We start from the raw sequence: 25,628 nt of genomic DNA, 5'->3' as shown, positions 1-25,628 counted from the left end.
TCGCTAGGAGATGGTATCAACACTCCCCAGAAGGAAAAGGCAGTCCCTAGGGGCTGGCTGATTTACACTACAACAAAAGCAACCACGGTAGCAGAGTGAAACCCACGGCTTCTCCTCAGCCAGTTCAGTCCAGCAGATGCCAGACCCTACTCCCAAAGCACGTGGTGGCAGAAGTGATCCCAGGCTGCATGGAGCATTCTCCATCCTGTACCTGGGCACCGTAAGGTAAGACTCAAACAGTATAAAAAGTGAAGAGACACTGGGTAAAGTTTCCATTTAGTCACACCAAGATGTACTTACCCTATTGGATTTATTTGGGTCTTACTTCCCTATTTTTTACAATGTTCCCTGACAAAATTTAGCCAATGGACGGAACAGCTGAGGTATGGGGTAAATGGAGCAACACAGGGAAGTGTTCCAAGAAAGTTGTGAAATGCAATATATATGTAACCTTTTGTTATCACATCACTGGAGCTCACATCCTAGGAGGTAGCTCACCAGGGAATGAGGCACAGGAGATAACTGGCCCACGACCATCCAGCTACTAAGCACTAGAGACTACACTCCAGGTCAGGGCAACTCAGCACAGAGTGGTACTCTTAACCTTCACCTTGGTCTCCATGTTACCACTTGATGTTGCTACCTGGACAGGAACAATGTGGGACCATCATGAAGGAGCAAATCACATTACACATAAGCAGCATCAGGCCAGTCAACAGTGATCATTGTGGTTCATGACATAGCCCAGAGTCCAGAAACCTGGGCACAGGGGACCTTGAAATCTAGGGCACACAGCTCCTCCTAAGATTAATGAGAACTGTAGAAAGCATGATTTTTGCAGGATACTCATAGCCTGAAAACTAAGAGTGCTAGTAGCTGGGGTGGATGGTGGTATGGGAGTCACAAGAAAATCAAACTTTATTCTTTCTGAAGAAGAAAACAGGTCCTTCGGTGTACACAGGAGTCTTCAAAAAGTTCATGGAAAAAGGTATATTATGAAAAAACTGCATGAATTTCAAAACTGTTTGCATCAGAATAAATTATCTCTTGATTCTATTTTTCCACTAACTTTTAAAAATCCTCTCAGATTTTATCACCTGTTGGTGTGCAAAATCACCCTCTGCAAATAGAATAATAAAGCTTACTTTAAACATTTTTTTTAAAGTCTGCAAACCTAACCCATATATCTAAAAAGCTGTTACTACTGTTAAGATTTTTTCCAGCTTAGCATCCCAGTGTCTTCCCAAACAGCACATAGGCAGATGAGAGTTAGATTCCTCTCTCGTTTGGAAGGATTTCACATTTTGACATCAACATAGAGGGCTTTGTTAACAACTAAATTACAAGCAGACTGTGCTTGGCATTGTGGTGCAGCCAGTTAAGCAACAGCCTGTGACACCACAGGCACCTGTTTGAGTCCCAGCTGCTCCATTTCCAATCCAGCTCCCTGCTAACACGCCTGGGAAAAGCGGAGGAAGATGCCCAAGTACTTGGGTCCCTGCCACCTTACATGGGAGACCCAGATGTAGTTCTTAGCTCCTGACTTTGGCCTACCATAGCCATGGCCGTTGAGGCCATTTGGTGAGTGAACCAGTAGGTGGAAGATCCCTCTGTCTCTCCCCCTATCTCTGTAACTCTATCTTTCAAATATACAAATAAATCTTTAAAAAAATTACAAGTAGAGAACTTCAAAGCAGTGGCAAGGGAGACTTTTGTTTCCTTATTTAGCTGAACACATTTTTCCTTTTTATAAAAGGCAAGTATGAAAGCCTTCCATCATCAGTCACAAATTTCCAAATTTCTACTCATGCTAGGGCAGGAACAAGGCTGTTATGCAACACCCAGGTACTAAATGAGAGACTCCTGGAAAAAAAGTACAAAATGGCTGTTTCAAAGCTCAATTCAAAAATTCCAGCAAAATAACCACCTGCTACAGACAAACATGAGCATGATCCAAGCAACAAATACACAAAGAACATTTATATCTTATCCACTGACAGTCATTCCTGAAGAGATGAAGAGGGAGAAGTGCTGAAAGGAAAGATAACCATAGATTAACATAACTGACATCAAAAGCAAAAGGCCTCATATCTCAATATCATCTCAAGGAATTATTTACACATTCCCAGATCATCAAAGTACAGAAAAACAAAAGTTAAAGGGAGCTGGTGTTGTGGTGTAGTGGGTAAAGCCACTGCCTTCAGTGCTGGCATCACATATCGGTGCCGCTTCCAGTCCTGGCTGCTCCGCTTCTGATCCAGCTCTTTGCTATGGCCTGGCAAAGCAGTGGAGGATTGCCCAAGACCTTGGGCCCCTGTACCCATATGAAGACCTGGTTTCAAATTGGCCCAGCTCCGGCCACTGCAGAGTGAATCAGCAGATGGAAGACCTTTCTCTCTCTGCCTCTGCCTCTCTGTAACTCTACCTTTCCAATAAATAGATCTTTAAAAAAAAAAAAAAATTAAACTAAAAGCCACAAGGCATAATGAGGCATTGAGTAGGCCTGACGTTTTCAGCAATTAATGATGCAAATAAACAAGCAAGCTCCCAGATACCATTGTGATGGTTATTTCCATGGGTCAGCTGAGCGAAGGGGTGCCCAGATAGCTGCTGAAACACCGTTCCTAGGTATATCTAGGAGAGTGTTAAAGAATTTGAATCAGCAGATAGAGTAAGAAGATCTGCCCCTCAATGATGAGCATCATCCAATCCCGAGGGCCTAAGCATTAAAAAGGTGGAGGAAGGTGTAAGGTTGCTGTTTGCCTGACTGAGATACCAACGTCTCCTACTCTCTGGACATGGTGGCTACTCCTGGTCCTCAGGCCTTGGACTCAGATGGAGCCACATGACCAGCCTTCCTGGGCCTCCAGCTTGTAGATAGATGGTAGACCGGGGGGCTTCTCAGTCTTTGTAAGATGTGAACTGATCCCTCAGGCTCCTGCACCTGACTGGCCGTTTCTCTGGAGAACCCTAATTCATCTACTACGTAACAAGGGGGGCTGCGTTCATTTCCAAACCCACTAATTAAACCAGCCGGGGAATCTGGACAGGATGAAAGACCAGGGACAGAAAAGGCGGAAAGAAGGGGGAGCCCCGGCCATGAAGCGGCCTCTTGGCCAGAAGCCTGGGATGGTTTCCAGTCACCGCTGCAGAACATGTTTTCCTAAGAGGCAATTTTATCCCAAATGCGGTTAAGATTTTCTTTTCCCTTTGGGCTCTAAATACAAAAAGGTACTTTAAAGATTTATTTAAACACTAAACAAGTGGGTAGAAGGTTTCTGAATTACATGTCTGGCATTAAAACACAGGGTGAAGGAACCTGGAACTAACCTAGAATCTTCAGCCAAACTATTATTAGTCTGAGTTATTACTGACCTCTAGGTGCTATGATTCAAGGCAAGTAGAGAACAGCCCCCAGATGTCCTGGGGAGGAAAGAAGTGCTCTGGGGCCAGAGAAACGTCTAAACCGAACTCCCACATTTCTCTACCGGTGCTCTCCACAGAGCTCAGGGGAATCCATTTCCTAAAACTAAAACTGAATTCGAGTTAAGCTGACTGAACAATACCAATTAAATCTAGCCTTGAGGGCTTGAAAACAAAGAGTGAGTTCTTATAAACCAACACTACTTAACTCAAGAAGCAAAAATATGAGCCTCCTTTTGAAGAGGATGAGTCACGGGGACCCCTCTCCCCCCAGTTCAGCCGAGCACTTGTTTACTGGGTGTCTCTGCTCCAGGGGACAAGGGCAGATCAGAAACCACAGCTCTGCTGGGGAGGAAGGCAGAGGAACGAGACACGTATGCATGATGACAATTCCCAGGCAATCTGTGAGAAAGTAGCACAGGCATTACAAGATGCTCCTGGAGAGACCGCGCGGACAGGCAGGCATCTGCAGAGCTTCACCCACAAGGCAGCCATGAGAGAGGGCTCTGAAGGAGTTCAGGATGTGTTCTCCCCACAATCACTGCTGATATGCCCCTTTGGCGTGTAGATGGTTTTGCACTGAAGACATTTGAGAAATGAGAGATGTGGGGGGTTTTCTGCATAAGCACAAGTTATAAAATTTCCCACAAGAAGGTGCCCTCCCTGTAGCAGGCAGAGAACAGCATATAAGCTGTCTGCTCTGGCCATTTCTTTGGGTATCTATTTCCTGCAAAGAAGTTTACCTTCCCTACAGATCATTACTAGGCTGTGTGCTCCCCTCCTCCACATGCCTAGGCTGTAGGTCTCAGCTCTGCAAGGATGGCAGGCAGGCGACCATCACAGTGAGCAGGTGATGCAGGAACCTGGCCTCCTGCCACACAACATAGGGCCAAAGCAATGGACAGATTCAACCAGAGAGAAGCCTTGTGGTGAAAGGAAGGTCTCTGAATATCTTAAGAGCTGCCCAGGGGATGATGGATGAGCAGTGTGCTGTGGGGTCTGGGGTGGGAAGGAACCAAGATGGATGGTAAGAGCTCCTGAGAGACAGATTTCAGCTCCAGGCTGGTAGAGCATGCACAGAGCCACAGAAAATGCACTGCTGGGGACAGCAGCGGGCGCTCATCTCCAGGCACTTGTGGTCAGTGGCAGAGTTGCTTGGCAAGGCTACCGAAGTAGACATGAACGACAGTCCCTTTATACCAAGGGGACTTTATATTAAGGAGACTTCAAGGTACCACCAGCCCCAGCTGAACTTTTCTGGCTCTAATCCTCTTAGGAAGCGCTTGTCGTCCTGCATATGAATCCTCATGCTTGCTCTCGCTCCGCTCTGTGCACCATGCATGCTGTCCCCACTACGTGCAGTGGCCACCCCTCCTGCCCCTGGGTGCTGATGCATTCATCTCCTCCTGCATGTGCCTCACCCCAACAAGTCTCACTCAGCCTAGTTCTGGTCACTTCTTTCCATTCTGCCTGCCACCCACTGCTCTGCTGCTACAGCGCTTATCACAAGTTTAACCCCAGTCACACCACTTTACTGGGGCACGCTGAGCATCGGCAAAAAAACTGCCACACTGTTCCCACTCCAAAGCAGCAGACAGCCTTCCCGCCTTCTACTCACCCTGCCCAAATGTCGCTCCCCCTCTTCATGGAGGAACGACACAGGACCCTGTGCTGTTCTTTTGTCTGCTCGGCCCTTCCCGGGTTTGCTGCTGGTTCTTCCCGGGTTGGCTACCGTCCCTTCCACCTCCGTGGAAGGGCGGTTCCCCCTAGCCACTTTCCCCACTTCCGCGGGGAAGCGGCACACCGCCGGCCGGCTCTCTCGGGGGCTGCACAGGTGTTCCTTCAGCTAGATGTTCCTGGTGCATGTTGTCTCTCTCCTCCTTTATAGTCCTCTTCCACCAATCCCAACTCTGCTACCCACACGCCGAGCACGCTGCTCTCCTCCAATCAGGAGCAAGATCAGCTCCTGCAGCTCAATCAAGTTGGCGAGAGGCAGCTGCGTAGAAGCTGTTTACTCCTCTACCAGCGCCATATTGTGGGAGAGCAGATGCACAGAATAAGTCTTAATTCGAGTAACTTAGTCTAGTCCGAGTTGCTCCCCACACCCAAACATGTGTGACCTGCACCTGTTCCACTTACCCGGACACAGGGCTGCACAGTCTGCAGGGGCATGAGCAGTCAGAAAGACAAGCCCTTAAAAACTTAACATTGTAACCAAAAGAAAAAAAAAGCCATAAACAAAAATCAGGACATGTTTATTGTACATTTCAGAAGAACTGATCTTTGATGGGAAAACACCATCAGTGGTTTGAGAAGCATTGCCTCAGGCGTTATAACTTTTCTCAATGATGAAAACAGCAAGTCCTCTCACAGAAATGAATGGACTGGGATGGATGCTGCAGCACAGCGGGTAAAGCCGTCACCTGCAACACTGGTATCTCATATGGGCACCGGTTCAAGTCCCGGCTGCGCCACTTCTGATCCAGCTCCCCGCTGGTGCACACCAGCCTTCTACACCAACAGTGTCATCTACTGCTCTGTCCACCACTTCCCAACTGTCCCCCACATCACCCTTGAGTTGGGCTCCTGACGGTCAGACAGAACGCCAAACCTCTGGCTCTTGAACCCAGCTCTCCGTAAAGGTCAGTTAAACATAGCTGTTTTTGCCTGTTGTTCCCCAAAAGAAGTATCAGTTACTATTAATATTGCTTCTTACTGTGACTTTCCTATTTGCTCATTATCTGTCATCAATCAGGAGAGCACACAACAGCTACAATGCAACCACAGATAAAACAATACCTGTACATGCCCTCAGGATACCCCAGGCAGAAAGTAGGAGCCATTCCCAAGAAAACACCTATAGTGCCTAAGTAGCACCTCACAAGCACATGACTAGAAGAGACCCATTAGATAAGTGAATATTTAGCAACAACTGTCCCTGACCCCAATGCTGCTCTCCACTGGGTCTACATGTCTAGATGTCACCTAATACACTAATGTAATACCCAAAGTGACACACAGACAAAAGCTGGAAGCAACCACATGAAGGCCTGGGGTATGACAAAGATATGCTGTGGGCCTACGACGTGCACCATCAGTACCTCAATTTGGAAAGTCAAGAATATTCGAAAAAGCCTTCTGCCATTTTCTATCTTAGGAAAAGACGAAACAGACCCTCTATTTCAAATTCGCTTTATATAATGCCTGAGACTTTTAGGAATTCTTTGAAATCAAGCAAGCTTCTAATTCCTCAAATTATAGAAAAGCAAATGATTTTTTAAAGCGACCCAGGAAGAATAACCAACTGGGTTTTTGTCAAATTCTGAATGCTTGTGTGCCCTCTAATCCATCTGTGCTGCTTCCCCACAAAGCCACTTTGCTTTTGATAGTTCAAAACTTCTCAGGGTGTTAAGACACTACCGAAACAATATGCGGGGTCAACCCGGGAGGCTGGCAGCCAGTAGAATCCACCCTTTAAACAACTCATTTCCACCAAAACAAGGAAAAGGTGGCACTGAGCCCAGGTACCAGGATGACACAATCAGATCTCCACCATTTGAACGGTTTGTGACAACTGACTGCCCAGAGCACAGCTCTGAACATCCCTGGTGGCCACCCTCCAGCCACCTGGCAGGCAGAGCCGCTCTCTGACGCAAGGTCAGGCAAGGAGGCCCCCCCACTGCCATCCCTTTCCTCTCCTGGACCTCTTGTCCAGCAGCTTCCCTCTCAATACCTGAACGCACAAGATCACCTGCAGTGAGCCGACAGAGTGGGACACCCCCACGCTGCCTATTTATAGAAAGAGCTAACCCAACTCAGGAAAAGCCACCAGCATCTCCTTGGAAACGCCCAAGCTCGTGCTCCCTCTGGGATTCTGGTCTGCCAACCCCCACGACTGAGACACTGCCTTTGAAACCATCGACAAGTCACGCCCAGAGGTACTTACGGTTTTCCCCCGGGGATTCCCGCCAGGTTTGGAGGGATGGTGGGGACTCTCATGTGAGGGGGCGGATCAAAGCCAACCTGGAAACAAAAACAAGGCAGGTCTGACTCGGTCTGTGCAGGGCATGCATTCTGGGAACATCAATAAAGGCTTGTCATTAGAAACTCATACACCGGAAATATAAACCAGAACGGCAATGTGTCCTAGCGTTAAAAAAAAAAAAAAAAAAAAAACCACCAGAAGTAACATAAACAGCCCTAAATACTACAAGATACACATCTTCTGGGGGAGGCAAAGAAGTGTGTGATCTATGTGTGTGCTGAGAACCAGCTCCCCACGCCAGGCTGAAGATGTTTTGCTTTGCCTAAGTAAGTTCAGAGAACAATATGTGGTCTAGGGGCCAGCTCAGGCTGCGGTCAGTCAAGCTGCCAACTGAGACACCGGCATCGCACATCACAGTGCCAGCTGGAGTCCCGGCTGCTCCCTCTGGATCCAGCTCCCTGCTAACATCCTGGGAAGACAGCAGAGGATGACCCGAGTGCTTCAGTCCCTGTCACCCACATGGGAGACCCAGTTGGAATTCTAGGTTCCTGGCCTCACTCTGGCCAAGCCCCAGCCGTTTCAGCCATTTGAGGAGTGAGCCAGCAGATAGAAGATCTTTCTATCTCTCCCTCTGCCTTTCAAAAAAAAAGAAAAAAAGTCCAAGTGATTCCTCAAGTATGGCACCACAGATACTCAGGACCAGCCTGTTTTTTTCTCTCCTGAGGCTATCTTGACGTAATGAACATTGAAGAATGTCTACCAGTATCGGAGGTCTCGACCTCCTAAGTGCCAGTAGCTTCCCCTAGTTCTGATCATTAAAAATGTCTTAAATACTGGGTGCTGAAACACAGCCAGATGGAAATAGCATGTCATATTAGTCCTCAGCCTAGTGGTGTGACAGTAGTTCACAGTAATGCGTCACATACTGTACAAGAATTGGAAGACAGACAGCTGGTGAAGGAAATGGAAAGTCTAGTTGCTTGGTTTGGTTCACCCTGTGTGTTTTAAAACATTGCACTGTGACCCATTACAAAGTACAAGTATTGCATTTATCACTATCAACACCTGTTTTTTAAATACGTTTTTTAAAAGCCTCCATATGTCTCCAGGACAAACATCCTGATCTAAACCAGTGCTCAAGGACTCATACACAGATCCCCACCCTCTCCTTTTTCTTCTGGATTCCCGTTTTGTGCACCTTCCTGACAGTATGTGGGTCCTCAAGCCCATCTTACTGACTTCTCTACCCTGCAGTGCATAGTCTTTCCCATAAGTACAACACAAGGGAAAGACAATGAACTTTAATAGGATCTTAAACTATCAGTGGTAATGCTGTTTGAAGAAGCAAAAGGAGAGAATAATCTGCAACACAGTTCAAATAGTCAAGAGAAACAGGACTGTGGGTGATAACACAGTCTCTTTACCTGATGCAATCAATGGTTACACAATTTTAGTCTTCAAATGCGGTTTTGTAACTTCTTGGTCAAAAAGTGGGCCAGGTGCACTGTGGCAGAAGGAAGACAAGGGAAGGCCCACCCCTCCGGCCCCCTGTGGTTTCACAGTCTGTCTGTCTTTCCATCTGTTGTCCAGAGAGCACTTCTCAAATGTAAGCCACTTTACGGAGTTTAAAGTATAATACAATACAGGCATGAGAAGAGAAAGCTGTGGCTTCTCAAATATTTTCTCCTAAGGTTTAAAATGAGGAGAGAAAGAAAAAAAAGAGCTCAAGACAAAAAATGTAAAAGGCTTCTGTGAGCCACTTGAGTCATTTCATCGCCTTTGAATAAAAAACCAGCTTTGGTGGGAGAAAACCAGGTGTCCCTCAAACTACTGAAGGAGCTAAACACGGCTGTTTTTTCATCCACAAAAACAGAAAAACAAAAGGCGTTTGGGCCCAACTCAACGAAGCAGCATGAGATATCGGCTTGACGAGGGGACAGCCCAGATGTGAGGCTGCAACACTGGGTGGCTTTGTTCTTAAGGTGTGTGGTGCCACGGCACCTGCCCATGGAGCATGTGTGCAGCCTGGGCCTGGGCACGCTCAGGGAAGCAAACAGCTGGTCCACCCCACCCATGGCACCCCACAGCAGCCTACCATGGGGGAGCGCCCGTAGGCCACCACAGCGGCCGCGGCGGCTGCAGCACTCATCTGTGGAGACATGTTGTGTAAACTGGCGTAAGCTGCCCCGGGGCTGGTCAGCTCGCCGTTCATGCCGGCATGGGGCACCATCCCGAAGGGAGCAGGGTACGGGCCAGGCACCGCCAGGGGCGTCCTCAAACCGGCTGCTGAAAGGAAACAAAAGCCACGTGTGACTCAAGGGACCTGCTGTGGTAGATCCTGCCCTGAGATTCCAGTGTCATTTGTCAGTGCCATTCATTAGGGAAAAGGAGCAAGAGGAATGGCCTCTGAGAGGGGGAAATCACCTTCAATTTATACACTGGGTCCATTTTCCCCAGGGTCGAATTCATCTCCAGCAAAGACAAGACACCCGTGGACAGGATGCACACCCCACACATTTTCTCATTGGTGTATGTGGACCCAGTGAGGAACCAGGGGAATTAAGCAGCATTATTGCACCCAATTTACAGAGGGCAAACCAAGCCACAGGCACTAAGTGTTTACCTGACTTAATCTCAAAAGAAGATTTTCTCGATAAAATCCAAGATTTCTCCTTCAGTCCGAACTTTCCATTCCCTGGTACCAATTCCAATTGAAAACCAAATCCTGCATTTATGTAAACCAAAGCAGGGTTTAGGAGGCATATCCTGGTGCCTGTTTTCCTTTGGGCCAGCCTGTTGCTTTCTTCCTTTCCCAGTGAGGAAGATGGAGTTCAAAGTGACAGGTTTATTCATGGGCTACAAGTCTTAGCAAAGCCCTCTCTGCTTCTAAGACAGGAGAGACCCAGGAGTCTCTGCAGGATACACCAAATGCAAAAGCAGCCAGTGCCATCGGCAGGAATACACATGGGCCAGACACACTGGCTGTTGTAGTTACTATCAGCAAAGTGAGACATTTAATGAGAGCTTGGTAAGGAGCTTCTGTTCGGAATAATTATCAGAAACGTTACTGATGTCTCTCCAATTTGGACTTCTTGGAAGACAAAGGAAATCTGAGAGCAAACCACCAGAGACCAACCAGGGTGCCTCTGCACAAGACCAAGGACGAGCATTTCTTACCATTTTCAGACATGGGAATGAAGGTGGCCCTAAGTGCCTTTTCTATTTGTGGGGACACGGCCTCCAGAGATTAACAGACAACAACGAAACCAAGCCAGGAGAGGGAGAAACTAAACCCAGCATAAGAAGAGGCAACGCTCTACCCGCTTGGTTGACAAGGGGCTCCATGGCTGGAGGCTTGCCAAGGCCTGGACGGAGTCCTGGAGTGGCACTGGTGCCCGGCGTTGGCATGTCGCTCCGTGGCGTCGGCGTGCTGGATTTCAGAACAGGCGTGCTGGCTTTTTCATGCTGGTATCATTAAACAAATTAAATGAGTATTATTTTTAATCCAAGCCATATTACACAATTTATCACAACAGCAGCTGGGACACTGGGCACCTTCTAGCTACTCCCTCGGCCAATTTTCATAAATCCGCACAATGTTGACAGCATTAACTTGTGAGCGGGAAATGTTGACCTTTCCTCTTCCTGCCAGAATTAAAACTCGAGCAAGAGACACAAAACATGACCATACTTCTTCCCCCGCAGATTTTATTTTAGAAAGTATTTTCCATCAGGCATGTGGACTTTGGGTCTGTGCCAAGTCAGGAGGATGACCACCCAAAGAACGGCTCCCAGTGCTTGGAAACATGCGTCCCGGCTGCCAGGAATGTCTCTGGGGAAGGCCTCTTTCCTAATCTCACCTTTAGGGAGCCCTGGGATTGGCGCTAATGATCAGAGACAGCAGGGCCGCTGTATGAGAAGCAAACCAGCAGCTCAGAGACCTAAAGAGACGATCCCCTCACAGTTAAGTGCCATCCCCCTCTGCCCTACTTGGACCCACCAGGACAAGTGAGGGACTCAACACCAGCCAGAGGACTTCGAGAGGGTCACAGGGCACCTTTTGGGTGCCTCTCAGCCTTTCTCATCCATCAACAATCAGCCCATTGAAGATTATTTTATGTTCAAAAAAATCAACAGTCAAAGCAGTTCTATGGGTGACAGCATGGGCCACAGAGATGATAGCTCTCTGGCTGTAGATTTTGGCAAGGTACACAGGCACTCCTCCCCATCACTGAACCGGGATAATGGTGCTATAGCAGCAAGGCTGCTGGTTAGGGAGTATTAGCGTGAGAGCTCAGAGATGATGCACTCTACAGAGCCTGCTCATTTAATTGACACATAATGACTGCACACATTTATGGGATGCAGTGTGGCACTGCGGTACAAGTATACAGTATGCAAAGATGAAATCAGGGTGACTGGCATATCCGTGGCCACACAAAAATAGCATTTCTCTGTGTTGAGAACATTCAAAATCCTCTATTAGCTAATCTGAATTATTCACTTAATTGTTGCCAACCATAATTATCCCACTGTGCTACAGAACATTAGAAGTTATTCCTCCTACCCAACTGTACCCTTGTATCTATTAACCATCTCCTCTCCCTCCACATCCCCATGCTGCTCAGGCTCTGCTAACCACTCTTCTATTGTCTACTTCTTTGACATCAACTTTTGCTTCCACATGTCAATGACAGCATGTAGTATTTATCCCACAAAGTTGGCTGAATAAATGATTGCACAAACAGGCTCTGATGCACCCCTACCCAGCCCACCCCCAGTTCCAGGCTTCCGCAGGGTATGCTCATCATCATCCTGAGAGTTTTTACTCTCAGGGCAGGACCCACAGGTAAATGATGAGCTTAACAAAAGGCCGGCGCCGCGGCTCAATAGGCTAATCCTCCGCCTAGCGGCGCCGGCACACCGGGTTCTAGTCCCGGTCGGGGCGCCGGATTCTGTCCCGGTTGCCCCTCTTCCAGGCCAGCTCTCTGCTGTGGCCCGGGAGTGCAGTGGAGGATGGCCCAAGTGCTTGGGCCCTGCACCTCATGGGAGACCAGGATAAGTACCTGGCTCCTGCCATCGGATCAGCGCAGTGCGCCGGCCGCAGCGCGCCAGCCGTGGCGGCCATTGGAGGGTGAACCAACGGCAAAGGAAGACCTTTCTCTCTGTCTCTCTCTCTCACTGTCCACTCTGCCTGTCAAAAAAAAAAAAAAAAAAAAAGATGAGCTTAACAAAACAAGGGCTTCTTAGGACCTAGGACGTCTGAACTATTTGCCAATCGAGAAGTAACAGAGACTTTGTGCCAAGGACATATTCCCAGAGTAAAGGAGGCAATGACAATACAAGCCTGTCACCCACTCCCATCGTGGTCTAAAACAGACAATGAAGAAGGGAAAAGCACACATTGGATGGACATGAGGAATGGCAAGTAGGAGGACTTTCATTTTCACAGACCTAAAGATGAAAACCTCAAACAGCAAACCCCCATATTTCAAATACATCAGGGTCACCTTGTCTAAGAAAAACATACTGGAGAGCAGGCAAGGGTTAGTCTTTGCTACCTACCAAGCTCATTTCTTTGGATTTCAAAGAAGTGGAGCTTCCAGAGGAGGCCGTGGATGCCGGGCTACTTGAGGCATCTTTCTTTAGCAGGCGGTTTTTGTCGATTCCATTTTCCCGGGGTGAATGGGCAGGACTTGCTCGGGGAGAGGAAGGGTCCTCAAGAAGTATCATCAAAAGTTGTCATGAGTTAGCTTATGATAGATAGACATTGACCCCGCACACTCTCCACTTCTACACTGATTCTCCAAAGTGGAGGGGAACGCTCAAAGTCCTCCAGTTTGGTGTGTACGACACGCCCAACACTGGTTACAGTGAACAAGAGGGTGTCAGCAAACACTCCAGGAACACACCACGCAGAAAACAACCCCACAAGCCATCATGCCCCTCCGCGGCTCCCAAACTTTCCCTAAAGGGTACTAGAAGGAAAGAAGAGCCAGACACCCACACCGAGAATCTAAGTTGGCTAGGGAAATGGTTTTTGTTTTTATTCTTTTTTTAAAAAAAGGAAATAAAAGCTCATGTCAGTTAGACTGATATAACTTCATACACGAACAATCACAGGCTCTCCATGACTCATTCACTACTGGAATTTTCTCACAATGCTATTCAAGTCATTTTATAGATAAAGTTTGATGAAAAGAGTGGTTACCTCATTAGACACATCCACAACTAAGTTGTCATCACTTTTGTCACCATCACTGTCCTGGGAGGGAAAAAGGAATTTTAAAGTAATTTAGCAAAGACTAAGAATGGGTGAGAGATCTAGTTACATTTTGTGCTGTACTTTTTGGTAGCAGAGAGGCTAAAATAATTACTTGGGACTTGCCTGTGGGCGGCTTTCATCCCATGCAGGAATTCAGTTACAGTAGGAAGCCAGCTATCCAAAAAGAAACTGCCTGCTCACAGGGCATTGCAAAGTGCAAACAGTTGGCACACTATAAAGGCTCAACAAATGTTTGTAATAGCCAAATCCACCAATAATCTGAAATCATTCATACAATCTGAAACCCATACACCTGTTTTTCCATTTGATTTCAAATTAAGTACATGATTTCTTGACATTGTGTTTTACATGTGTCACACCTCTGAAAACAGCTAGCCAATCTGGTACTCAAAGACAAGCCATAACTGCAAAGACAAATTGATGTAAACCATTTTCCTGTGGGGTTACTAGTTATATTTTAAAAAGAAAGAAAGAAAATTAAAAACAATAAAGCTAGCTGCTGGACAGAATAAGGAATCAAGATCTAACCTCATGAGAAGGATAAACCTCTTTGGCAATCAGCTTAGAATAATCTAGGAGAGACAGAAGGGAGATAGATGGCAATATTTGGAGGTCACTCGCATTACTGCAACAGGGCTCTTACTGTCTGTTCAAAAAGCCACAAAATCAGAGGAAACTACAAGTTGCACTGAAAAAAAAAAAAAAACAGAAAAGCTGTTTGATTTAATGATTTAATGGCTCCTCCATTAAGGATAAAGCAGACTGGAAAAGTTACTTTCCCAGTGCAAAGCAAAACTTATAAGAAACATGGGACATCTCAAGGGGACCAAATTCTTGAGAACTAGGTCTCTAGGGCATGATTTAACGTTTTCTGATATCACGATCAATGAAGAATGTGCAAACAGGGGTGGGTGTTGTGGAGCAGCAGGTTTAGTCGCCACAGATACCCATGTTCCATGTAGGAGTGCCTGGTTCAAGTTCCAGCTACTCTGCATTTCCAAATCAGTTTCCTGTTAATATGCCTAGAAAAGCAACAGAAGATGGCCCACGTATTTAGGTTCCTGCCACTCACGTAGGAGACTTGGGTGGAGCTCCTGGCTCCTGGCTTTGGCCTTGCCCTAGTCTCAGCTGTAATGGGCATTTGGAGAGTAAACCAGTGGATGAAGGACCTCTCCCTCTCACCTCAATGCCCACCCTCTGTCACTCTGCCTTTCAAATAATAAATCTTTCTTAAAAAGATTGACTGATTGATTTAAAAGGCACAGTGACAAAAGAAACATGGAGAGGCAGAGAAAGAGAGGTCTTTTTCACCTGCTGGTTCACTCCCCAGATGATCGCAACAGTCAGGTCTGGGCCAGGCCAAAGCCAGGAGCCAAAAGCTCCATCCCGGTCTCCACATGGATGGCAAGGGCCCAAGTCCTTGGGCCTCCTTCCCATTCCTTCTTGGGCACATTAGCAAGGAGCAGGATCACAGCTGAGACTCAAACCTGAACTTCTACATGAGTTTCCAGCATCACTGATTAACCTGCTGTACCAAAATGCCAGCCCCCAAAATAAATCTTTATTAGAATATATAAGTAATTAGAACATACAAATATTGGTATTATTCACATACATTGGCCCCTGTGGGCCAGCAAATCCAGACTAGAAAGTTTACCCTGAACTCTAAATTCAAGTCATAAACATCTTTTTGTAACTATATGCAGAGTACTACATATGTGAGACCCAATTTACTTTCTTTAATATTGTTAAAAGATATACTTCAGGGGCTGGCGCTGTGTTGCAGCAGATTAAACACTGCCTGCAGCACCGGTATCCCATGTAGGTGCCTGTTTGTGTCCTGGCTACTCCACTTCTGATTCAGTTCCCTGCTAATGTGCCTGGGAAATCAGCTGAGGATGACTCCAGTTCTTGGGCCCCTGCACTCATGCAGGAGATCTGCATAAAGCTCCTGGCTTCAGCCTGGCCCAGCCCCAGCTGATGTGGCCATTTTGGGCGTGAACCAACGGACGGAAGATCTCACTCTCTGTCTCTCCCTCCTTCTCTGTAACCTTGCCTTTCAAATAAATAAATAAATCTTTAGGGGAAAAAATACTTTAGTCATTGTTAGACATTAGCAATTCACTAGTAACAACATAAAATTACAACCAATGAGGAAGCCTGAGGAAGCCAAAATTCCATTTGAAACAAATAGTTTTATGTAATAAAGAAGAAAATCTGTTTTCTTTCAGAAAAGCACAAATGCTCTCAGGTGATAGGGGTGGTAGCGTAACATTATAAACAAAGGATTTCCTTTCAGGAAAAAAAAAAAAAGTAAAAATATTACCACAGTCTGTATAGACTAAATTGGCAAAAAAGTAATCAACAATACTTTGTTACAATGGAACTCTGAAATGAGTCTTAAGTCCTCTCTAAATTAAATCTTAGCTGTGCACTGGACAATTGTGCAGTTATCTCCCAACATCGAAGATCTAAGGAATGAGGCTTGTGTCCAAGTTTCTCCAACATACTCAAAATACATAGTCCCCAATCGCTTATGCAATTTGACATGCCTGGTACAAGCAAGTTATAAAACCATAGGCCAACTATGGATTTCAGATTGTTCACTGCTAAATAACTTAGGATACACATGAACTTCAAGGAGAAGAATTTAGAATTGTGTTGTCAGTAAATTCCCAAATTGCTGCATGCCATGGACTTGCTCATGAGCATTTAATCTCACAAATGGAAGCACATGCATAGGACATCAGCTCTGGGCAACAGACAGGAAGGATATGCGCTAAAAAGGCTTCGGTTGGGGTGAGGAGAACAAACAACTTCGCTTTTTTTAGTATGACACTAAACCATCACACAAAGTGTGGGCCACTTTCAGGATCTCTGGCAAAATTCTGATTCTCTGGGCTCAAGAACAGCAGCATGGGAGCTGCCATTCTGCCTAGTGAAACCTGCTTCTTAGGGCACTCCCATCCCACAGTGGAGTACCTGGTGCTGATCCCCACCTCTGGTTCCTGACTCCAGCGGTGGGGTTTGAGGCCATCCAGTGTGGCCGAAGGTCTGTGGGCCACTCAGATGTAGGTAGAATGTCCCTCACAAACAGGCTGTCAGCTGTGCCTGGAAAGCGTGTCTCCAGACTAGCTGGCATCTCTCTCACAAATAGCTTCTTGTGCTGCATGTATGATCCTGTGGTTTTAAATCATGCCTTCCGGGCCGGCACTGTAGCACAGCGGGTTAAAGCCCCAACCCGAAGCGCTGGCATCCTATATGGGCACCGGTACTAGTCCCGGCTGCTCCTCTTCCAATCCAGCTCTCTGCTATGGCCTGGGAAAGCAGTAGAAGATGGCCCAAGTGCTTGGGCCCCTGCATCCCATGGGAGACCCGGAAGAAGCTCCTGGCCCCTGGCTTCGGATTGGTGCAGATCCGGCTGTTGCAGCCATCTGGGAAGTGAACTAGCAGATGGAAGACCTCTCTCTCTGTCTCTATCTCTCTCTCTAACTCTTTCAAATAAATAAAATAAATATTTTTTAAAAATAAATAAAATAAATCATGCCTTCAAGTTAGTTGCAATCTTCCACCCAGAGCTAACAGAGGGAGGGAGCTGAGCCCCTAATGAGATGGGCTGTCTCCAAGAGACACCCCACTATATCCAGAGCCCAAAGCCAATTAACATACCATATGTAAAACCCCTGTCCAATGGGCACCCCCATAGAATGACCCAGTGTAAACAGTAATATCTTAAAAACCCTGGGCACTTCCTGAAATCCACTGTCACGTTTGGGCACTCCGCCTGCTCTCCTCTTGGGCCAGATGCTTTTTCTGTCGCCTATCAATCAAATAAAATTATCTGCTTCTTTGCATTCTGTTTCTCAGCTTTCTATTTCTATACTAAGCTGAGGAAAAGAACCCACGAAACTCATTCTGGCAACTGCCCTCCCCTCCAGGACTGCTAACAGGGTTCCTTCCAACCAAATGGGAGACCTGGATGGAGTCCCCAGCCTTGTGGGCATCTGGGGAATGAACCAGCAGATAGGACACCTCTCTCTCTCCATCTCTGCCTCCCTTTTCCCTCCACTCCTCCATCACTATCAATCACTGTCTCTCAAGTAACTAATTAAGAAAAGAAAAAAATCTTAGCATGGATTCAATCTTAGTGTGGATTCTGGGGCAGGGCTGCCTCTAGGCTCCACTAACTATGACCTACCACAAGTCACTCAAAAACTCCATGCAACAGTATAGAGATGATGGTGTCAAACTCATCAGGCTATCTTAAGAGTTAAATGGAACAATTCATATAGAAGCACAGAGTACCTGGCACTGACTCGAGTTGATGATCAAAAAACTGTTACCTGCTGTTAGTCATGGGCTTGAATGAGCCCGCAGGAGACAGAGACCTCATATTTAACTGTCCACATTACATGTATAGCTGTTACCTCTACTACTGCTTGGTAGATACCTCTTCTTCTACGGGCAACAGGGAAGTGGCCCAATTCAGCATTCTACTTAGATATTGATTCTTTCATTTTTTTCCTTTTTAACATTTATTTATATATTTGAAAGGCAAAGGTACAGAGAAAAAGAGACAGAGAGAGAGAATCTTTCATCCACTGGCTCACTCCCAAAACAGTCACAATGACCAGGCGGCGCTGGGCCAGACTGAAGCCAGGAGCTTCTTCTGGGTCTCCCAAATAGGTGGCAGGGGCCCAAGGATGTGGGCCATCTTCTCCTGCTTTTCCCAGGCCATTAGCAGTGAGCTGGATGGGAAGTGGAGCAGCAGGGATTGCACTGGTGCCCATATGGGATGCTGGTGCTGCAGGTGGTGGCTTAACCTGCTGCACCGTAGCACGAGCTTCTCTGATACTGCTCCTAAGAGTGCAGCTTCCTGAAACCCTCAGGCCCACACAAACCAGTTCTAAGTCATATGCCAGCTACAATGAGACTAGAGCCAAGACCATCTGACTTGGGTTGCTCTCCTTCTGAATGTGGTTTCAACTGGATCTGTCAAGAGTCCTTCCTCCAACACCACTAGAGTGGCCTCAACCGCATGGACAGAACTGGATACCTCTGCCTGAAGTGCTCTTTGTGGAAGAAGATAAACTCTGCCCCTAAGATGAGCCTGGACATAGTGTTAGAATTAGGGACACCAAAAAGGCCGTTTTTTGTTAGCAGTAATGGCTGCTACATTTGCAGTGCCCATGCTTCAAAAACTGAGAATTCAAAGATAACGGGGTGGGCTCTTCTGGGAGCAGGCTCTGTGTGGCTGCACAGCCCATGAAGCCGACGGTGCATTTTCACAGCCCCTCTGATGAGTCCCTAAGGCAGAAAGTGTGAAATGCAATACTAAGCCCAGGAGAAGCATAACTTAGAGTCCTAAAGGGAACTAACAGCCCACAATGTTACAGCCTATCCCCTTTAATGTATTACTTTAAGGGATGTGGAATTATCACTAAGATCGCAGAGTACACTTGGACACATGAAGGTGAGCCGTAAGCAAACAATGTCTATTTCAGGTCCTTTATTTACTTACATAGTGGCTGGAGTCCTTATCATCCACCTTCCTTTTTTTGATATCATTGGAAAATTCAGGCCCATTTCTGCGTTTATCTGTGCCTCTTAGACCATCTGGGACCAAGAGGGAATTACTCTGCAAGACAAAAAAAAATTAATCAGATTTCTTCCCCAGGCCTCTTTGTACACATGAAAACCCCACCTGGATGTTGAGTACTGTTTTAGAAAGGTGATCTCTCCACAGCCTTTCATTCCACCTAATTCATCTCATCTAAAGGCTTTGATGGCAAACGTTTAAAGAGCTTTACACACTTAAAAGGGGGACTCTGACTTTGCAATCGAACCTTCCAAACCCTGATGGATGCTTCAGGCCCTATTTGCTTCTGCCCTATTTACCACTGGCGAAAGAGGAACCTGCCGTGTGTTTGCAGGTGTGCTTTTCTTCTCCCACTTGCAACTTCCTGGTCGGGAATGTGGACAGCCAAGGAGCCAATCTTGCGATTACTCTAATAGACATATTCTGCAGCTTTAAGAATCGATGGGAACCACTCTAAACAGGCATATAGGAAGCAGGTGGGATTAGCAGCATGGCTCCCTAATAGGCAAATCACATTTTTCCACAGCAACAATGAAAGAACTCTTTTGAATTCTTTTAATTTATTGTTGAAAATCAGATTTGGTGTTCCTCGCCAAAAGCACTGAAATTTAAGACCCAAAGCGGGAATTTCAGCCAGAGAATCTTCAACAGCCAAGCCAGCTCCCACACACAAAAGCAGGAACAAGGACTAATCTTTTCCTCCAACTACACAGGATACTTTCATTCGCATATGCCCAGTACAAACTGCTGACCCAAAGAAAACAGGCATTTTAGATATTTTGGGGTCACATGACATGATCTGACATCCCTTCAATTCCCATCTCCCCTCAGGCTAAAGCATCAGAACATGTTACAATGAGTTCTTTTAAGTGCAGGATTAGCATATGCAAGGGGGCAATTTGTTCAGTGATGTGTTACTGCCTTGAACAATGCTGAATGAGTTGTGCGAAAACCTCCTTTCACAAAGCCCAGATAACCCCAATTTCTGAGAGATATTTGAGAACTAAGGGGGGGTATCCAAGGCCAACAGACAATTAGGCTACCTTTCTCTGCCACAATTCAAACCAGAAGGGGTTGGGGAAGATCTTTAAGCTGGGCCACATTGAGTGCAACAGGCAGCCAGTATTTTATAGCACAATTTTTAAGGCCATGGGCTTTCGTTCCCAAACAACCAAGTGGCTGGCTCTCACATGGGAGTTTTCTGAGCCCAACTACCCGCAGGAAGAAATGAAAACTGGGGACCATAAGACAAGCTAAGCCTCTTGGCCCACTGCAAGGGCTGGCTCTAAAGCAAGCTGAGGTCTTTTCTTCATGACTGTTCAAGCTACACAAATGCCAGGAGGCTTAGATAAAGGAAGGTGGAGGGACCCAGACAATTCAAGACAGAGAAGCTCAAAGTAATCATCACCACAGTGTTTGGGGCAGAAAGGTGAGCTGGCTGGATCCTTGAAATAATGTGTGCTAAAAACTAACCTCTCCAAGCCAGACCACATGGCCTGACAAAGGGTGGGAGGGAATTCATACAACAACGCCTGCAAAGTGCTAACAGCCCACACTCTGACAGCTGGGCTGGGCCTGGGAACAGCAGTTTGCTCACATAGGTGAGTGGTGTTTAAATATACCTGTCTCTGTTCTAGATTATCTTAGCCCTAGGTTGTCTCCTCCAGACTGCACAGGTGCACCAAGGCAGCAGGGCTGCATCTTCCTCAATGTTACATCTGCTCAAGCGCCGGGGAACATGTGGCCAGAGTCTCTGTCCGCTGGTGATTTCAAGTGAGAGTCTGCACACACCCACCTTCATCACCCTCCTGCTGTAATTAGCACTGGGCGTCCAAACCACTTAGCCGTTCCAAGGCAGCTTTCTAATGTCTTACTTTTTTATTTTTTAATGATGTCAGGGGGGTATTGTGAATGTGAAAGTGAACTACACTTCTGTTAGCAACAGTAACATTTCTGCAGCCAGACCTTCCAGACTGTCACGCTCTGAGGCCTGCGCTCCTCCAGAAGTCACTACTGTAATTTCTGCTTGAGCAGATTAAATGAGGCCTGTAATCTGAATAGGTTTTGAAAAGCTCTGAAACTTCCTCTAAATTTAGACGGGGCTGGTAATTAGCACCCCCTGCTTATCTGAAAATTGGCCCCACTGAACTGGCAGACTTCAACAAGTTACAAAACAAGATGTCTCATACCTTTGATGCTGCACACACAATCTGTTCAAAACAAGGCCATAAAGAGCGTAGGCTACAAAGGCCTGAAGAGCTGCAGTCAGACCCAGGCGATCCCGGGTTCCTGCTGCTGCTCGGTGCCTGGCTACAGAAAAGGTCGTCCCATCACAAATGGATGGCTTCCTCTGAGCCTTGTTCCCAGAAACCCGGCTTTCTGTGTAACTGCCCCTGCCTTCTTCCATCCAGCCAGACACTGCTTTCATTGTTGCTCTTGATCTCAGCCAGTTGTTCCACCTCATGAGCTTCACTGGATGCCATGGCAACCATTTGGCTTTTCAACTCCAGCCTGGGGAACCCTTAACTATGTGGTTCTCTCCATTTGTCCTCCAGAAACCCAAAAGTGACATCACAGGTGGTGCTGCATGTCTCTCCCTCATGCTGTGTGCTTTTCTCATGCCTCATTGACTGGTTTTTCCTGTGGTCCAAGGGTGGAAGACCAGGGTACTTCAAAGTTAGTGGAAAACCAAATTCAAATATGTTTATTTTGTCACAAAAACACTTGAAATCCATGCACAGCAAGGGTTGTCAAAAAGTGTATGGAAAATGGGCTCTAGGAAAAAAATTGAATGGTTTTCAAATTTTTTTTACAGCAAAAAAAAAAAATGGAAACTTCTCTTAACTCCATTTTCCCACAAACTTTGTAAAGTATCCCTCATACAGCTATGTTGATGGTCATAACCCGTCACCAAGAGAATCCACCTGAGTACTGACTGAATACCCATTTTCTCCTTCAAAATTTAGTATTCTAAGTTATGACTACAAATGCAACATTTAAGAGAGTGTTTGCAAAAGAAATGCAAGGGAGTTGCTTGGCTTGAAGTTATTCACAAAGTCAGTCAAGCATTCCAACCACAAGATAATCAGACTCAAACCTGAAAAGAGGCCAGAGCAACCTTTACAAGATTAATTGCTTGCTCATCCATCTCACCATCCCCCTAGTGTATCTGGAGGACTTTACTTTGAAAGGGGGCTGGGAGATAAGTCTGCCCAATGTCCACAGGCCCTTTCCACCACCTGCAGATTCCTAGTGTCCAAGTGCCTCCATTCCCAGAAGAGTGATTTTCAAGCTCAGTTTCTGTAGCAGAGTTCTGATATCCAAACATGCATTACTTAAAATCTATACTGGCTCTTTGGCTCTTTTACTGTTGCACTGGAAATTTATTATTATAACTCATTTATTCTAATGTGACATAATGTCTAATCATTTTCTCTGATGACCCTTTCCAACCAACAGTCACAAATACAGTTCCTTGATTTATATAGATGTATGCCTCATATACTAAGGAATGCAAATACAGAATTTAAAAAATAAAAACATTTGTGGATGGGCATTTGACCTAGCTTAAGATGCCTGTACCCATATTGGAGTACGTGGGTTTGACATCTGGTTCTGTTATTGACTCAAGTTTCCTGCTAATGCAGATGTGGGGAGGCAGCAGGTGATGGCTCAAATAATCAGGATCCTGCCACTCACATGGGAGATCTGGATTGAGTTCCTATCTCCCAGCTTTGGTCAGGCCCACAGCCACTGAGGTCATCTAGGGAGTCAACAAGCAGACGGGAATTCTTTCTCTGTCTCTCAACTAAATAAATAAATGACAAAACAAAACAGTGAACATTTTACAACTCATTTTTTTACAACATTAGATGACAATCTTAGTGGGTTTTTTTTTTTGATATTTATTTATTTATTCAACTGAAAGGCACAGAGATAGAGAGACAAATATCTGCCAATCTATAGTTAACTCCCCAACTGCACAGACAGACAGGATGAAGCCAGGAGCCTGGAACTCCATGCAGGTCTTCCACACAGGTGGCAGGGACTGGGCACCTGGGCCATTCATCCACTTCCCAGGCACACAGCAGGAAGCTAGATGGGAAGTGCAGCAGCGGCTTCCCAAGCATCCCAAGTGGTGGCTAACCAGCTATAGCACAATGCCTACCCCTACCTATTTTAAAATGAATTCAGAACAGTCCCAAATTCCTGCTTTTCCCTTCAAGAATCCCCCATGCAAAAGGCAAGACTAACACAGAAAAAGACCTCAGCAGAGAGGGCAAAGCAGCCAAAGGACAGAAAGCACCAGTTTCACATGATGCCAATCACTGCAGGCCATCTTCCACAGACTTGTGTGCCACTAAACACATCTCTTTCCAGAATCCATTTTAATCTACCAAGCAGCATTCGTCAAATAGAATTCATTTTTTCAAATATTTATTTGTCAAATAAATATTTAATCATGAATCAGTTTCTAATCAAATGGGAACCAGTGTTACCACACTTACTTGTAGTCTCAAATTCCAGCCTAGAAACTCAATGTTTTATTTCACCTTGCAGCTGGTAAAATTTAAGTATCTGCCAGGATTTTCCAGACACTGTAAATACTGGGCAAACTTCTATTACAAATGTCCTGAGGCATGGGATTTCCAGACTGTATATAAGTTTTCCTTTGTTTTGAATTTTTGTTAAGAAATAAAATCATCTTATTTACCTTATGTCTGCTACAGGAATTCAAAATAGGAGTTACACAGCCCACGGGGGATATTGCGGACCTGAGCAAATCAAGATCTGAAAAGACACTGTTTTCAAAACAAACTGAAATTCTGAAACCGTAATGATTTTCTACACCTTACGTGCTGCACACAATTACAGGTATAGAGCCATGTAAAATGATAAAGGGAGAGGTGTATCTCAAAACAGAAAAAATGATCTCCTAGAATGCTAAATACAAGAAGTAGAAAGAGGGTCCAAAAGTTGGCATAATTGGCTTGACTTTCCCTCCGTTTCTATGCAGAAAATATACTACATAATTAGAAAAGGAGCAAGAACAGAGAACACCCTCCATAGCAAGCAGGGACCTCCTGCACTCCAGAAATGCTTGAATTAATTGAGAACATCCAATCTTCACTGGCAACAGGCATCAATGAGGGGCCTGCAAAAAGCTTGTGGAAAATGGAATTAAAAGACATGTTTATTTTGATGGAAAAAATTCTGAAATCAATGCATAGTTTTTTTTCCATGACATTTTCCATGAAATTTTTGAAGACTTCACATATGCATGGATTTCAAATTATTTTTGTACCAGAATAAACTCATCTTTTAATTCCATTTTCCATAAACTTTCTGAAAGGCCTGTGTACTGGCTTCCTAGGATTCCTGTCTGCCTGCACTAGCAGTGGTGACCAAACAGAATGGCTGATGGTGAGCAGGACTGCAAGCTGAGCTTCTGATAGTGCAACCTGTGTGTGCTCTCCTGAGCAATCAGATCCAGGGCTCTTCCGTAAAGGTGGGAACCACGTTTTATACGACACAAAACCTTTCTTGGCTATAGTGTAATGGATGCAAGTTAACTAGATAATTGGCAAAATGTTGGAACTACTGGGTAGAAGAGATCAAGAGATTCTCTTAATATAAACAAAAATAAACATCCTAACCTAGTTATGAAACTATACCTTCATATAAGAACTTACAAGGCGAGAAGTATCTATCTACTGAAGCATGGAGAGCTTCCAGCAGTGTCGAAAAACATCTGGATTTGGACTTAGGTAACTTTGATCCTAACCATTCTGGACGAAGATGTGTCAGTTTCACACTCCGAAATGAAGAAGCAAAGACTCAGCTGCTTCAGTAAGGATGCATCATAACCTTAATGATCTTGTTCCAAGAGGTGAGACTCTGGAAAGCGACTCCAGAAACTAGGAAAGAAACCAAGTGGAAGGCACCGTTCTGCTCAGTCAGCGCTACTGAACACCAGTTGAAGGAGCCTTCATGTGTCCAGAGACTTGAGCAACGCTTCTGCCAACAAGTCTACACCTTGAAACCACCCGCAGCAAATCTGAAAGGTAAACCCACTCATGGGTACAGCGGAAGGGAGACAGGTTTCCCTAATGTGAAAATAATGCACATTATTCAGATAGATTTCCTTAGCTGCATGCTGATTCCCCTTGGGAACTTGCTCCTCCCTGCAGGAAGTGTGTTTGTGTCAGAGGTACAGATTGGAAACTCATGACACCTCATTTATCCTCTGTTACACTAAGGCAGTGGGAACCTAATTTGCTAGCACACTCTACACTGACAATTAACTTCTCGGTGAACATTAAAACAATTAGGTA

The 25,628-nt window shown here is 45.7% G+C and overlaps 1 protein-coding gene across 15 annotated transcripts in view; it reads right to left on the bottom strand.

Annotated features, from left to right (window-relative positions):
* The window catches only part of TLE1 (TLE family member 1, transcriptional corepressor), a 96,495-nt gene that overhangs the window by 16,192 nt on the left and 54,675 nt on the right, over positions 1–25,628 (bottom strand). For 6 of the 15 annotated variants that reach the window (XM_051846743.2, XM_051846756.2, XM_051846788.2 and 3 more), the window contains 7 exons: positions 19,216–19,332; positions 13,620–13,673; positions 12,974–13,126; positions 10,729–10,873; positions 10,032–10,133; positions 9,504–9,694; positions 7,370–7,446 (listed from right to left, as the gene is read on the bottom strand). In XM_051846743.2, coding sequence (XP_051702703.1) covers positions 7,370–7,446; positions 9,504–9,694; positions 10,032–10,133; positions 10,729–10,873; positions 12,974–13,126; positions 13,620–13,673; positions 19,216–19,332 — 839 coding nt within the window. The remainder of the gene's footprint in view (positions 1–7,369; positions 7,447–9,503; positions 9,695–10,031; positions 10,134–10,728; positions 10,874–12,973; positions 13,127–13,619; positions 13,674–19,215; positions 19,333–25,628) is intronic. The other 9 variants (XM_051846777.2, XM_051846781.2, XM_051846782.2 and 6 more) reach the window with 3 other exon arrangements.

The sequence above is a fragment of the Oryctolagus cuniculus genome, chromosome 1 (assembly GCF_964237555.1).
Source record: "Oryctolagus cuniculus chromosome 1, mOryCun1.1, whole genome shotgun sequence".
NCBI classification, from domain to species: domain Eukaryota; kingdom Metazoa; phylum Chordata; class Mammalia; order Lagomorpha; family Leporidae; genus Oryctolagus; species Oryctolagus cuniculus.
This window is presented reverse-complemented; position numbering and strand designations above follow the sequence as displayed.